Source organism: Salvelinus namaycush, chromosome 12 (assembly GCF_016432855.1).
Source record: "Salvelinus namaycush isolate Seneca chromosome 12, SaNama_1.0, whole genome shotgun sequence".
Classification (NCBI taxonomy): domain Eukaryota; kingdom Metazoa; phylum Chordata; class Actinopteri; order Salmoniformes; family Salmonidae; genus Salvelinus; species Salvelinus namaycush.
Genome location: NC_052318.1, coordinates 40,986,708 through 41,002,227, shown reverse-complemented (window position 1 = coordinate 41,002,227; position 15,520 = coordinate 40,986,708). Strand labels below are relative to the sequence as shown.

Genomic DNA, 15,520 nt, shown 5'->3' with positions numbered 1-15,520 from the left:
CATCAACCAGAACATAAGACACAGGTTCATGATATGCCACCTATTGAGTTGGGTCAACAGTTTTGAGCAATGCAACGGACCAGACAACACATTATTACAATTGTAACAACTAGACAGGTTAGACAGGTTCTAGAACCATTAAAATGAGTCAGTACAGAGGCAGATAAGAACAACCAACGCTTATTAAAAAGTTTAGAGGATTAGGTTAGCTTGTTTGACCCAGATAAACAACACAAATTAATAAGACTTCTGAGATCTGTTACTTTCACTACAAAAAACACTACAGTGAATACTATAGTATACTACAGTCATGTCCGCAAAAACACTACGGTGAATACTATAGCATACTACAGTCATGTCCGCAAAAACACTACAGTGTTAGTACAGTAAACTCTAGACCACCTTTACTCCACACACAGAGACAGGTATAAAGCTCTCCTTCACCCTCCATTTGGCAAATCTGACCATAATTCTATCCTCCTGATTCCTGCTTACAAGCAAAAACTAAAGCAGGAAGCACCAGTAACTCTGTCAATAAAAAAGGGGTCAGATCAAGCAGATGCTAAGCTACAGGACTATTTTGATAGCACAGACTGGAATATGTTCCGGGATTCTTCTGATAGCATTGAGGAGTACACCACATAAGTCACTGGCTTCATCAATAAGTGCATCGATGACGTCGTCCCCACAGTGACTGTACGTACATACCCTAACCAGAAGCCATGGATTACAGGCAACATCTGCACTGAGCTAAAGGGTAGAGCTGCCGCTTTCAAGGAGCAGTACACTATCAAATCAAATCAAATTGATTTATATAGCCCTTCTTACATCAGCTGATATCTCAAAGTGCTGTACAGAAACCCAGCCTAAAACCCCAAACAGCAAGCAATGCAGGTGTAGAAGCTTATAAGGAATCCCGCTATGCCCTCTGATGAACCATCAAACAGGCAAAGCGTCAATACAGGAATATGATTGAATCGTAATACACTGGCTCCGACGCTCGTCGGATGTGGCAGGGCTTGCAAACTATTACAGACTTCAAAAGGGAAGCTCAGCTGCGAGCTGCCCAGTGACACGAGCCTACCAGACGAGCTAAATTACTTCTATGCTCGCTTCGAGGCAAGTAACACTGAAAAATGCATGACAGCATCAGCTGTTCCGGTCGACTGTGTGATCACAGGACCTTTAAGCAGGCCGCGGGGCCAGACGGATTACCAGGACGAATACTCTGAGCATGCGCTGACCAACTGGCAAGTGTCTTCACTGACATTTTCAACCTGTCCCTGACTGAGTCAGTAATACCAACATGTTTCAAGCAGACCACCATAGTCCTTGTGCCCAAGAACACTAACGTAACCTGCCTAAATGACTACCGACCCGTAGCACTCACGTCTGTAGCCACGAAGTGCTTTGAAATGCTGGTCATGGCTCACATCAACACCATTATCCCAGAAACTTGAGACCCACTCCAATTTGCATACCACCCCAACAGATCCACAGATGATACAATCTCTATTGCACTCCACACTGCCCTTTTCCACTTGAACAAAAAGGAACACCTATGTGAGAATGCTGTTCATTGACTACAGCTCACCACAAGTGCCCTCAAAGCTCATCACTATGCTAAGGACCCTGGGACTAAACACCTTCCTCTGCAACTGGATCCTGGACTTCCTGGCAGGCCACCCCAGGTGGTAAGGGTAGCTAACAACACATCCGCCACGCTGATCCTCAACACGGGGCCCTTCAGGGGTGCATGCTCAGTCCCCTCCTGTACTCCCTGTTCACTCATGACTGCATGGCCAGGCATGACTCCAACGCCATCATTAAGTTTGCCGATGACACAACAGTGGTAGGCCTGATCACCGACAACGATGAGACAGAATATAGGGAGAAGATCAGAGACCTGGCTGTGTGGTGCCAGGACAACAACCTCTCCCTCAACGTGATCAAGACAATGGAGATGATTGTGAACTACAGGAAAAGGGGGACCGAGCACGCCCCCATTCTCATCGATGGGGCTGTAGTGGAGCAGGTTGAGAGCGTCAAGTTCCTTGGTGTCCACATCAACAACAAACTATCATGGGCCAAACACACCAAGACAGTCGTGAAGAGGGCACGACAAAGCCTATTCCCCCTCAGGAGACAGAAAAGATTTGGCATTGGTCCTCAGATCATCCAAAAAGTTATACAGCTGCACCATCGAGAGTATCCTGACTGGTTGCATCACTGCCTGGTATGGCAACTGCTCGGTCTCCGACCGCAAGGCACTACCGAGGGTAGTGCGTACAGCGCAGTACATCACTGGGGTTAAGCTTCCTGCCATCCAGGAACTCTATACCAGGCGGTTTCAGAGGAAGGCACTAAAAATTGTCAAAGACTTCAGCCAAACTTGCCATGGACTGTATTCTCTGCGGTACCGGAGCACCAAGTCTAGGTCCAAAAGACTTCTTAGCAGCTTCTACCTCCAAGCCATAAGACTCCTGAACAGCTAATCAAATGACTATTTGCATTGCCCCCCCCCCCCCCCCGGCCCCCATCTTTTACGCTGTTGCTACTCTTTGTTTATTATTTATGCATAGTCACTTTAACTCTACCTACATGTACAGTTGAAGTCGGAAGTTTACATACACTTAGGTTGAAGTCATTAAAACTCGTTTTTCAACCACTCCACAAATTTGGTGTTAACAAACTATAGTTTTGACAAGTCGGTTAGGACATCTACTATGTGCATGACAAGTAATTTTCCAAAAATTGTTTACAGACAGATTATTTCACTTATCATTCACTGCATCACAATTTCAGTGGGTCAGACGGTTTACATACACTAAGTTGACTGTGCCTTTAAACAGCTTGGAAAATTCCAGAAAATGATGTCATGGCTTTAAAAGCTTCTGATAGGCTAATTTACATCATTTGAGTCAATTGGAGGTGTACCTGTGGATGTATTTTAAACTCAGTGCTTCTTTGCTGACATCATGGGAAAATCAAAATAAATCAGTCGAGATAAAACATTGTAGACCTCCACAAGTCTGGTTCATCCTTGGGAGCAATTTCCAAATGCCTGAAGGTACCACGTTCATCTGCACAAACAATAGTACACAAGTATAAACACCATGGGACCCCGCAGCCATCATACCGCTCAGGAAGGAGACGCGTTCTGTCTCCTAGAGATGAACGTACTTTGGTGCGAAAAGTGCAAATCAATCCCAGAACAACAGCAAAGGACCTTGTGAAGATGCTGGAGGAAACGGGTACAAAAGTATCTATATCCACAGTAAAAAGAGTCCTACATCGACATAACCTGAAAGGTCGCTCAGCAAGGAAGAAGCCACTGCTCCAAAACCTAAAAAAAAAAAGCCAGACTACGGTTTGCAACTGCACATGGGGACAAATATCGTACTTTTTGGAGAAATGTCCTCTGGTCTGATGAAACAAAAATAGAACTGTTTGGCCATTATGACCATCGTTATGTTTGGAGGAAAAACAGGGAGGCTTGCAAGCCGAAGAACACCATCCCAACCATGAAGCATGGGGGTGGCAGCATCATGTTGTGGGGGTGCTTTGCTGCAGGAGGGACTGGTGCACTTCACAAAATAGATGGCATCATGAAGAGAAAAATTATGTGGATATATTGAAGCAACATCTCAAGACATCAGTCAGGAAGTTAAAGCTTTGTCGCAAATGGGTCTTCCAAATGGACAATGACCCCAAGCATACTTCCAAAGTTGTGGCAAAATGGCTTAAGGACAACAAAGTCAAAGTATTGGAGTGGCCATCACAAAGCCCTGACCTCAATCCCATAGAAAATTTGTGGGCAGAACTGAAAAAGCGTGTGCGAGCAAGGAGGCCTACAAACCTGACTCAGTTACACTAGCTCTGTCAGGAGGAATGGGCCAAAATTCACCCAACTTATTGTGGGAAGCTTGTGGAAGGCTACCCGAAACATTTGACCCAAGTTAAACAATTTAAAGGCAATGCTACCAAATACTAATTGATTGTATGTAAACTTCTGACCCACTGGGAATGCGATGAAAGAAATACAAGCTGAAATAAATCATTCTCTCTACTATTATTCTGACATTTCACATTCTTAAAATAAAGTGGTGATCCTAACTGACCTAAGGCAGGGAATTTTTACTAGGATTAAATGTCAGGAATTGTGAAAAACCGAGTTTAAATGTATTAGCCTAAGGTGTATGTAAACTTCCGACTTCAACGCTACATATTACCTCAATTACCTCGACTATCCGGTACCCACTATATATAGCCTGGCTATTGTTATTTTATTGCTACTCTTTAATTATTTGTTACTTTTATTTTCTATTTTTTACTTATTTTTTACTTAACATTTATTTTTCTTAAAACTGCATTGTTGGTTAAGGGCTTAAGCGCTTGTTGGTTAAGCATTTCACTGTAAGGTCTATACCTGTTGTATTCGGCGCATGTGACAATTACAATTTGATTTGATTTAAAGTCTGCAAAAACACTACAGAGAATACTTCAGTCAAGTTTACAAAAACACTACAGTCATGTCCACAAAAAACACTACAGTGAATACTATAGTATACTATGGTCATGCAAAAACACTACAGTGAATACTACAGTAAAGTTAGACAAAACAATACAGTGAATACTATAGTATATACATTTATTTAAACCATATTATAAACTGGGTGGTTAGAGCCCTGGAATGCTGATTGGTTGAAAGCCGTGGTATGTCAGACCGTATACCATGGGTATGACAAAACATTTATTTTTACTACTCTAATTACGTTGGTAACCAGTTTATAATAACAATAAGGCACCTCTGGGGTTTATGATATATGGCCAATATACAACGGATAAGGGCTGTGTCCTAGCACTCCGCGTTGCTTCGTGCTCAAGAATAGCCCTTAGTCGTGGTATATTGGCCATATACCACACCCCCTCGGGCCTTATTGCAGAGAGGGTGTGGTATACAGTATAGTAATTTTTCATGTGGGTTAGTTGTAAATGTGTAACATGTTTTTTGTTTGAACTAGGACCACAATGAAAATACATTTTAAACTTTTTGCTGTGTTATTCTCGAAAAATGTATTCTATAGTAAACCATAGTATTTTTTATGTGGGCAGCTACCCTTCACTAAGAGAAGAGTTCATCTCTTAGTGAGTTTTATGCAGTAGTAGTCCTGAATTTACCTCAGTGCCTCCCAAACTGAAAACAATAACTTCATTTTCAGTCTGGTTCTGTGGCAGTCTTGATTTTCCTACAAAAACATTGTCTGTCCTCCTTCTCTTCAAAATACGAGTTGCTGGAGGCGAACCTGGTTCCATGAGACCAACTCTCTCCCTGAGCTCCGTAATGATGAGCTGGCCCATGTATTCGTTAATTAACAGCTAGTCATTTTTCCTCTCTCTCTCTCCCCTCTCTCACTCATTTTCCAGTCCAATCTCTTTCTCCCTCACTTCCTCTCTCGTTCTCCCCTGCTGGGATTCTGACCTGTGCATGTGTGATGTGCTGTCAATCACACATTATCTTTGGTGTTCCAACAGCTCCTCCACATTTGGCTCTGAGGCAGAAACACATTTTGGCAACAGATTGTTTCAGGCCACCACGTCTGTCTGATTTGTTCCAGAAGAATCAGAGTTCAGGCAACAGCATTTCCATACAAACTGTGTGTGGGTACTATTCAGTATAGAACAGGCGATAGATAGATGATTTACACAGCTAAACATTTCCTCATTATGTTTTAATCAACAACCATATCATTTTGGTGTTGAGATCGATAACACTATTTGATTAGAAATGATAATGACACAATCATTTCCTGTGGTGTATCGATCAGCCAACGAGGATCTGAACAAGGTCACACTTAGTTTACATGTGTCAATGTCCCCCGTTAGACATCATGCTTACTACTGTAGCTAGTTTTAGCACCGCATGAAAAGCAATTTTCCTCATGTGGATAATTGTATAATGACACACAACGCACATAATGAATCGCATTATGTTCTCAAATTGCTACCGTACATCAGACACAGTTAGGTAAACACAGTGATGATGACAAGCATGCACACATCTCAGAGATGTTCTGATGCTTTCACATTAGATAGTGTAGATGTTGCATGTTTTCTCAATAAGCCACTCACTGGAGCATTTAGTGTTTCCTAATAGTCTACTTCACCTCTGACGTTTTCCTATCATCTCAATTATGTGACATGCTAAAGGCTGTCCTCAGAGAGCAGTGTAAGGCAGAATGGAACATTGGGATTGCTGTGTCATAATCATGGTGTAGTCATTTTTATGAACAGACCAGATGATTACAGCCTCTCCGCGGGTCATTACGTTCTTTAGAAACTTTTAGGGTGTTCGCCCTGATGCATTCTAATTGGCTCGATCTGTTTAGTCTAAACTTCAGAATGACCTTTGGATGAAAATATGGAATGTATGTATGGTGTGTTATACTGTGCTGCTATCTCTCAATATCAAGATTATTTCACATGACTGTTTGTAGAAACAAAAAGTCAGAAGAATTAATCATTTGACATGCATGAGTGAGCAACTGCAGTAAACAATTCTGAGACTGCATAACAAATGTTTATGAGGGATACTTGGGAGACATAAGTTGCATTGCAATTACACAGCATGGACTTAAGAGAGCGGCTTAACGACTTGTAACTATGGCAACACAATACAGACTCTCATGGAAGTGGCCTATTAAGGATGCAAATTGTCTTCCTCCAGACTGTGCCCGTTAAGCTTTTAACACTTATTCCCACACTGAATATATGTTTATCATATTGTGACAAAGAGCGAAATGAAGCCCGGTATGGTGGGAGAGAAGATGGAGGACTATTTTGAGAGCACATTATAGTGAACGTCAATGACTTTCCCTGAAGGACACTTCTTTTTACTGGACACTCAGAAACAATAGTTTTAATTATCAGTTAACCATCCTTATTACAACCTGCCTTTATTGTCTTATTTTCCTGCTAGAGAACTAATACGGCGAGAGTCCCCTTGAGCAAGGGCACGATGATGAATGCATTCACCCTCAAACACCAATAGGAAAAATAGCTCCACCTAATTTGTTCATGTGTAGGACCATTTACTGTACAGGGTTCCTTCCCAAGTTTTTATATCCAAGTGTTATTTTTGTTCCCTCGTCACAGAAAATATAATTTGGTAGCTGAAATAGGGAACAATTACAGCAGAAAAAATATGAGTTGCGAGAGAGAGAGAGAGAGAGAGAGAGAGAGAGAGAGAGAGAGAGAGAGAGAGAGAGAGAGAGAGAGAGAGAGAGAGAGAGAGTACTTCACTGGTCTAGCCAAATAGGCTATAGAGGGAAGGAGAGAGGTTTGTACCAGTTGATAATAAACCTAAATGTGACATCTTTTGGCAAGGCTTAATGCATGGAGGGCCAGAGCAGAGCAGAGTAATGTAACCAGCTACAGAGAAGCCCAACGTCCACCTCCTATACTCCATTTGGATCAGGAAGAGTCCGTTTCAGTAAAACACTAAACTGTTAGCTTGTAGACGGATGCTTTATAATCAAGCAAAAATCAGGGGACTGAAAATTATATCGCCTTTATTCATCTCTTGCACGATAAGGCTTTTTTACGGCTTCATTCTGGGCCATGCAGCGTACCACTGGCTAGCGTATTGATACCGCGGGTCTCCAGTGTTTTTTAGCACAACAGAGTTGTGAAATGAGAGCAGAGCTTGGTGGGATCAAGACAGGCCCCGGGACTAGTTCTGTCATCTTCGTCAAGCAGGGTTCTACACAGTACCTGGGGCAGATTAGACTGCCCTCAATTTCATCACACCAGGCCTGTCAAGGCTAGCCCGCCAGAGAACAGGAGAATACACCATGACAGCGCAGACACAGGAACAAATGGGACGGAGCTACGTAAACCTCCAGAGAGTGAGGAGAAAGAGAGAGAGAGGGAGACAAGAGGAGAGAGGAGAAAGAGAGAGAGAGAGGAGTGAGAGAGTGACAGGAGAGGAGAGAGAGATACAGGAGAGGAGTGGGAAAGACGGAGAGAGGTACAGGAAAGGTGAGAGGGAGAGAAACAGAGAGATAAGGGAGATGAGAGAGGAACAGAGATGAGAGAGCAACACATTCACTTCCTCTCAAGCCATCACCAAGATAACCCACAATTAAGGGATTGGACTGACAGCCTCTAAAGTCATCTGCGGACCACATAGTCACTTACTGTAAGCGTTCTACACTTTGACTGGGATTTGTGTGTTCTTGCAATTGGCCTGATATTTGAGTTTTGCCCAAAATATCTTCCTGAATTTAGCTCTGATTTGTCCGCTGTCGTGACGGTGGAGAAATTAGAGCAGACATGGCATATTGGGCCCAGTGAGGAGGCAGGATGAATGGTCCTGAGGGTAGGAGTTGGGGTAGGGGAGTGGGGGGAGGATTCCTGAGACTGGCTGGAGTGGCAACAGATGGGCAACTGGACCACTGGATCTGTGAGACACCAAGTTGTGAGTTGCCTGGGTATAGGTTGTCCTAAATTGTTTTTGTTGAAATGATGTAATATGCTGTTAATTAGATCTGTTTTCCCAGGCGTTAAACGGTCCTACTTTTTGGTAATTAATAAATCATTTCTAGAAACTCGCTCAATCCTTTTGATACTCAAAGGATGATTATGTTAATGTTAACCTAGCTAATTATTGCTTTGTAATTCAATTACGGTTTACGCTCCATATAATGCAGCCGATTGCACTCTGTTTTCTTCTCACTATTAGTAGATGGAAGCCTGCCTATTCAGAATGAGCAGTGGCTCTGCATGGCTCGATTCATTCATCTCGCATGCCAAACCTAATTGTGTGTATGATTAAGACACATGCAATTCCTCCAGGCCTGCCCCATAACCAATTTCCTGATCTCTAAAATGAACCCATTCCATTCTAAGCAGCTGACATGTGTCACTGAACACAAAAAGGATGTCTGAATATGTATTTACATAAAAAGCCATTCTCCATTTGTTAGGTAACCAATAGGCTCTAGACTGTGTCGATGAGTCAACATTGTTTTGACTTGCATTAGTCTCGGTGGTCAAAGGGTTCAACGTGTCACTTCCTGTTGCACTGTATGGGCTTTTTGCATATAGCCGATGATGTCATGTTCAGTCAGTCACTCACTATAGGATTTACTGTGTTGACATACAGTACAGCCCAGTAGAAGATGCTTGCAGTATTCATTTGGCAGATAAGGGTTGTCCAATGCGACATTACCTTAAACACTCCTTCTGTAAGTATGACATAATTAGTTTTGTCTCAAATGTAATATAAATAACAAAAAAAAATTATGCATATTACAACATTTTGGATGAATTATTTGATAAATCACGCTGGTCCTTTAGGGGTCACATTCTGAGGATCTGGATGACGGTGCAATAATAAAATACTTACCATGTCTGTGTCTGACACCGGTCCAAAGCTGGTCACGTAGATATTTGTCCTCACCTCCGTCACACTCTCTGCTTGGACACGAAGAGAAGACAAAGAGGCAGAGTTTAAGTACCTTTATGAAATGACAAAGGAGTGCTCCATCTTAGATGTTTACCATTCTTAAGCAACATTCTGGAGAAATTGGTTTTCAAACAGCTGATTTTTAGTGGCAACTATATTTTAGAAAAATTCCAATCTGGTTTTCGTGCTCAACACAGCACAGAGACAGCCTTAGTTAAAGTGGTAAATGATCTTAGAGCCAACACAGATGCCAAACAGCTCTCTGTCCTTGCACTCTTGGATTTAAGTGCTGCATTCAAGACTGTTGACCGTGATGTCCTTTTGGACAGACTGGAGAGCTGGGTTGGCCTCTCCGGTCCAGTTCTAAAATGGTTTAGGACCTATTTAACCAGTTGAGAGTTTTTGTCACCCTTGGTGAACATAACTCAGAGAAAATAAATATCACATGTGGCGTTACAGAATGTTCGATTTTGGGTCCAGTACAGTTCAGTTGATATATGTTACCCTTTGGCAGTGTTATCAGAAAGCACAGCATTGATTTTCACTGCTACGCAGACGATACACAACTTCACATTTCTGTGTCACCAGAGGATTTTAGCTCAACGGATAAATTATTAGTCTTTATTAGTGATTTAAATACTTGAATGGCTCACAACTTCCTCCAGCTAAATCAAGACAAGACCGATGTACTATTTTTGGAGCCAAAGCACAGAGAGAATCTGGTCACACATTTTAATTAACGGACAATAAAGATAAAACACCAGGTAAAAACCCTAGTTGTCGTTTTAGATTATGAACTGAATTTCGAATCACACATTAGGAATGTGACCAAAATAGCTGTTTACCACCTGGGGAACATTGCCAAGTCGCAGCCGTTTCTCTCTCAGGCTGATACAGAGAGATTCATCCATGCTTTTATTACAAGCAGGCTTGACTACTGTAATGCTCTCCTGTCTGGTTTACCCAAGAAAGCCATTGGTCAACTGCAGAACATACAGAATGCTGCAGCACGGGTACTGACCAAGACCAGACGGAGAGCACACATTACATCAGGTTTAAGGTCTCTGCACTGACTGCCTGTGAGTTTAAGAATTCATTTTAAGATTCTTCTATTGGTTTTTAAATCAATCCACGATTGTGCACCACAATACATGTCAGACATGCTTTTCAGTTATGTACCAAGTAGGTCCCTCAGGTCCTCTGGCACTGGCCTTTTAACTATCCCAAAGCCTAGGACCAAGAGGTATGGAGAGGTAGCCTTTAGTTACTACAGTATGCCCCCAGCCTCTGGAACAGCCTGCCAGAGAACCTAATGGGGGCCCAAACTGTGGACATATTTAAAAGAGATCTTAAATAGATCTTTTTAGCTTTGCTTTTCCTCAGGGTGCTTTTTAGTCGTTCAGTTTTTGTCATTCTTTTGTTTTTTATCTTATGTTTGTTGTGTAGTAAATATTTCGCTATTATTGTTTTTTATTCGTATTTTCCTGTGAAGCACATTGCGTTGCATTTCATGTCTGTAATGTGCCGTATAAATAAAGCTTGATTTGATTGGACCAGTCCTTTCCCTGACCACCAGACCTTACTCCTGCTCTGTCTGCTCCAGGTTTTAGTTGTTAATGTCAGTTCAGAAAAGTCAGCTCACTTTCCAAACTCCAAATCCAATGGTAGAGGCAGAAGCATGAATATTTCATGTCTCAACACTCTACACCAAATAAACAAGACTGAACCTACTGTATGGAGATAGCCAGACTTTAATGGGGGTTGTTTTCAGGGAGAGTGTTTGCATCATCATCATCATCAAAGTCACAAACTGAGATTAGAAACAAACTGAGATTAGAAACGAGAAATGAGAAACGAGAGATGAGAAATCACAGGAATAATGAGGGTTGGCAGGACCACATTCAAATCATATTTAGGCCTGTTTAGAGGGACTTGTTTGTATTGGTGTCAGATGATGCTATTCACTGTGCATTATCCTAAGGTTTTCTACTGTGTATTATCCTTCAACTGGAAGTGCTTCCTATCTGGGGTAAACAACATTTCCGGTGTAACTGGGTGAAATGTGCAGTTTCAGAATAGAGTTAAAGAAAAGACAAGAGATGTAACACTGAGAGATGACAATGTGCTGCACAGGAGTCATCCTAAATACGATGACGGGAGTGCGGGGAATCACCTTCAAATTATAAGGTTTCCAAATAGAGTCTCACGACCTTAACTTTGATTTAATCAATTGTAGGATGTAAATGAATGTCTCTGTGCAAATGAGGGGCTTTGATGTAAGGCTGTGAGTGGCTGTCTGCCAGTCGTTGCTCCTAGACAAACTGGAACCAATGGAATGCTTCCAGAACCTGCCTTTATGGAATTTAGAGTTCCCCTGGCAACATGACATCAGCCATTAATCAAAATGCACATGCCGAGGTCTTTGGAATACAGAACACGTCCTATACATTTGGAGGGCACCTGAGATCTCTCTGTCTGGAAGGTCGTAGACTCATGGAAAGTGCACAGGTGGCATAGCTGATGTGGTGACACTTATCAGACATCCGAGTGGGGGTGGAACAGTGTAGGGGTGCTCAACACTGTCAGCTTAAAACGTCACATGGATTTCATATTCACACTCTCACCGACCTTTGACTGAGAGTCCAAAAATGACTTATAATAAGCTCAATAAAAAAATATCCACAATGAACGTAAAATCATTAGCATATGGTCTTAATGCCACCCTGATGAGTATGTAGCATTAGCCTTCCTCCGCCAAGGCCGGGCCGTCCCCAGTGGGCAGGAAATCAGAGCTCTGCTGGACCTCTGGGATCTGAAGACTGGGCTTGCATGCCAAGTGTCAAGAAGCTGCTGTTTTGAATAGGGTCTTTGTAGCATTCTGCTAGCGATAAGCATCTCCTTGTGATGAGGATTAGTCATTTCACTGTTCCAAAAAGCAATCTGTTCAACATCTGAAGAGATGTACTCTCACTGTGATCAGGGAAACTAAGCTGGTAATGAAAACCATTGTCGGACTCTGAAGGATCAATGGAGGTCACTCTGACAAGGGAACCAATTCATCATGAGGTCACAGCCCCAAATCCATCACTGTATGCCACAGCTAGCTGCCTGGCTCGCTGGGCGTGGGCTGGCACCGCAGGGAGGCAGGGAGGAAGGAGAGAGAAGAGCAGGTGCTCTCTGTTCCAATAGAGGCAGTGGCCAGTGGCTTGTTTTTAACTAGCTAGATAATTGTATTTCACTCCTGGTTCTGGTGCGCCATATCATGTGTTCAAGCTTTTGTCCCAGACCACCACTAACAGAACTGATTCAGATAATGAAGGCCTTTATAAATAGCTGATTGATTCTTCAAGTTAAAACTAGCTTACTTTAATAGTTTAAGGTAGTAGAAGCAGACAGTTCGACATTACAAAAAGCGAATATGCTAGCTAGCTGATGAACTCGTTGAAGCAATGTATGGCTATATAGTGAATGTTTCAAACACAGTTTTATTAAAGTGGTGGATGGCAGACTCAGCAGCTTAGAGAGAATCCTACACATTGCGTGCCGCAGAGCCCAGAAAGCACTATAAGCAGTATGTCTGGGTGTTAGAGGTAGGGAGGGGTGAGCAGTGTCTTCGCTCAACAAACCAGCCTACCTCCCAGCCCAGGGCGCAGGCGGTTGTCGTAGCCATCCAGCAGTCTGTCCAGGATCCGGGTGAAAATGGTGATGTTGTCTCTACTGTCGTCAGGCAACGGCTCTCTGTGCCCAACCACTGCCCTGCAGAGTGAGAGAGAGACAGAGCGAGCGAGAGAGAGAGAGAGAGAGGCGAGAGAGAGAAAGTGTTAGATTGAACACAGCAGACATCTTTGAGTCTTTCCTGTAGCAGTGGTTCCTCCGGCTCCTGAGACCAGCCATGGGAAATACACTAAATAGAAAAAGCTCCACCGAACCAGAATACCACACGTGTCTGTCTGTCCGCAGCTTCACTTTGTGCTCATTATCAATTTCCTGTTTACAACGAGATCTGGTCAAACCATTGGAGTAACCACTGTTATTTCCAACCAATGAGAGAGTTGTAGGGGTAACTGAACCTTTCTCTAATGCAACCTTCAGAGTCATGGCTACCGCATTGATTGAGACCCAAACATGTTGGGATTTAATTTTGGGCATCGTGTGGCAGCACACCACTCTCAGACATGGAAAGACTGATTGAAGTCCAAAAGGATTAGTCACAGAACTGCTGCCGGTAACAGAGCTGCTGCCGACTGTCACGGATCCCTCCGGAACTTTCATTACGCACACCTGTCCCCTATTCCCACTGATTAGTATTTGTATATCGATTATTGTTACAATGTCCGTTGGTCATGTGAGTGCTTGTGCTGTGTGTTTTGGGCTTTCGTGCCCTTGTGGATTGCGCAGATGATTACGGGTCTCGTCCCGTGTGTTAATCATTGTGCGTGTGTGTTATTTATTCGAGGTACTCCTCACTCTTTTGTTTGGGTTTTAACCCTGTGTTTTTGTTACGTGTTTGTTTGGTCTTCGTCCCTGTGCCTTTACACAGCACACCGTAATATGGGCTTAATAAAAAAAACTATTACGCATTCCTGTGTCTGTCTCCCGTTCCTTCATGCCAACGTGACAGAATAATCGACCATTAAGGGAGACAGCGGGATTGGCCCGTCCGACGACGCTGCGACTGGTCCGTCTGGCCCCACCGCAACTTCGGCAGCTGCAACTGGGCTGTCCGACGTCGCCACAACAGGTCCGTCCGACGCCACTTCAGCAGCCACAACTGGCCCGTCCGACGCCATCACAACCGGTCCGTCCGATGCCACTTACTGGTCCGTCCTACGCCGCCGCAACTTCGGCAGCTGCATCGGGTCCTGATCAACCCACACTGCGTTCCTGTGATCGTCCTCGAGGCAGGTGTTGTTGCGCTGCAGGTGCAGCGCATCGGGTGGGGGGAAGGGTACTGTCACGGATCCCTCCGGAACTTACGGCACACCGTAATTTGCGCTTGTCTCCCGAATCATTCATACCAGCGTGACACCGACCGACAACTCACAGTCACAGAGCTGCTGCCGACCGACAACTCACAGTCACAGAGCTGCTGCCGACAAACAACTCACAGTCACAGAGCTGCTGCCGACAGACAACTCACAGTCACAGAGCTGCTGCCGACAGACAACACAGTCACAGAGCTGCTGCCGACAAACAACTCACAGTCACAGAGCTGCTGCCGACAGACAACTCACAGTCACAGAGCTGCTGCAAACTCTGCCTCTGGGTTTTTTCCTCCTTCATTCTGCATAATATCCCACAAGTGACAAACGAGGTCCTGAATATGCAGTCAACCTCCGCTTCCTTAATTACCTTAAATATGCCAGAGCAATTATCTCTTTGTGGGCCTGGCCACCGTTCCCCAGTGAACAATGTGCTGGTGAGACGGAGAGGGCACCATAGATGAGCTAATGAGTGCCATTTTCAATCAAACTCAGAGCCCCTGAGGGACTGACCTCTGACCTGTCTCCAGATTACCCCTATCAACAAGAATGTCTGAGGGCCACTAATAGCTAGCAGCCAAAGTCATTTATACGCAGGCATGCACCGCCCATAAACACTCTCACACTCTCACACATACATACAGCCTTACATGTGCAGCTGGTCACTGTGCGTTCAAATACATTATACAGGTATGTCTACCCTCACATAGTACACTATAAGGATAAACAAACACAAGCCCTCAACTGGCAGACAGACTAGAAATTGTGATGTTTCAAGGGATGGGTACATTAGCTGTCCATCTGAAATCTCATTGTCAGTATACCAGTACTAACAGCACAGTTAAGGCAATGTCATAAAAGGAAGGACAGACAGAACATCACTTTTGTACGTGTGTATGTGTGTGTGTGTGTGTGTGCATGCGTGTGGCACCTTGACGTATGAACTACTATTTGTATTTCACATCCAATCATCTCAGACACCAGTCAAAGCCAAAGGGGCCTCCGCTGAAAATGAATCAGGTCTGATTGATAAACACAGCAGAGCAACATAGAAGAGAGAGAGAGAGAG

The 15,520-nt window shown here is 43.6% G+C and overlaps 1 protein-coding gene across 1 annotated transcript in view; it reads right to left on the bottom strand.

Annotated features, from left to right (window-relative positions):
- Window positions 1-14,752, bottom strand: part of LOC120057545 (gamma-aminobutyric acid receptor subunit alpha-2-like) — a 74,072-nt gene extending 59,320 nt beyond the window's left edge. Inside the window, exons 1-4 of the mRNA XM_039006136.1 lie at window positions 14,672-14,752; window positions 14,288-14,385; window positions 13,104-13,225; window positions 9,410-9,477 (exon numbers count right to left, since the gene is read on the bottom strand). Of these exons, the coding sequence (XP_038862064.1) occupies window positions 9,410-9,477; window positions 13,104-13,225; window positions 14,288-14,385; window positions 14,672-14,752 (369 nt within the window). The remainder of the gene's footprint in view (window positions 1-9,409; window positions 9,478-13,103; window positions 13,226-14,287; window positions 14,386-14,671) is intronic.
- Window positions 14,753-15,520: the final 768 nt, after the last annotated feature.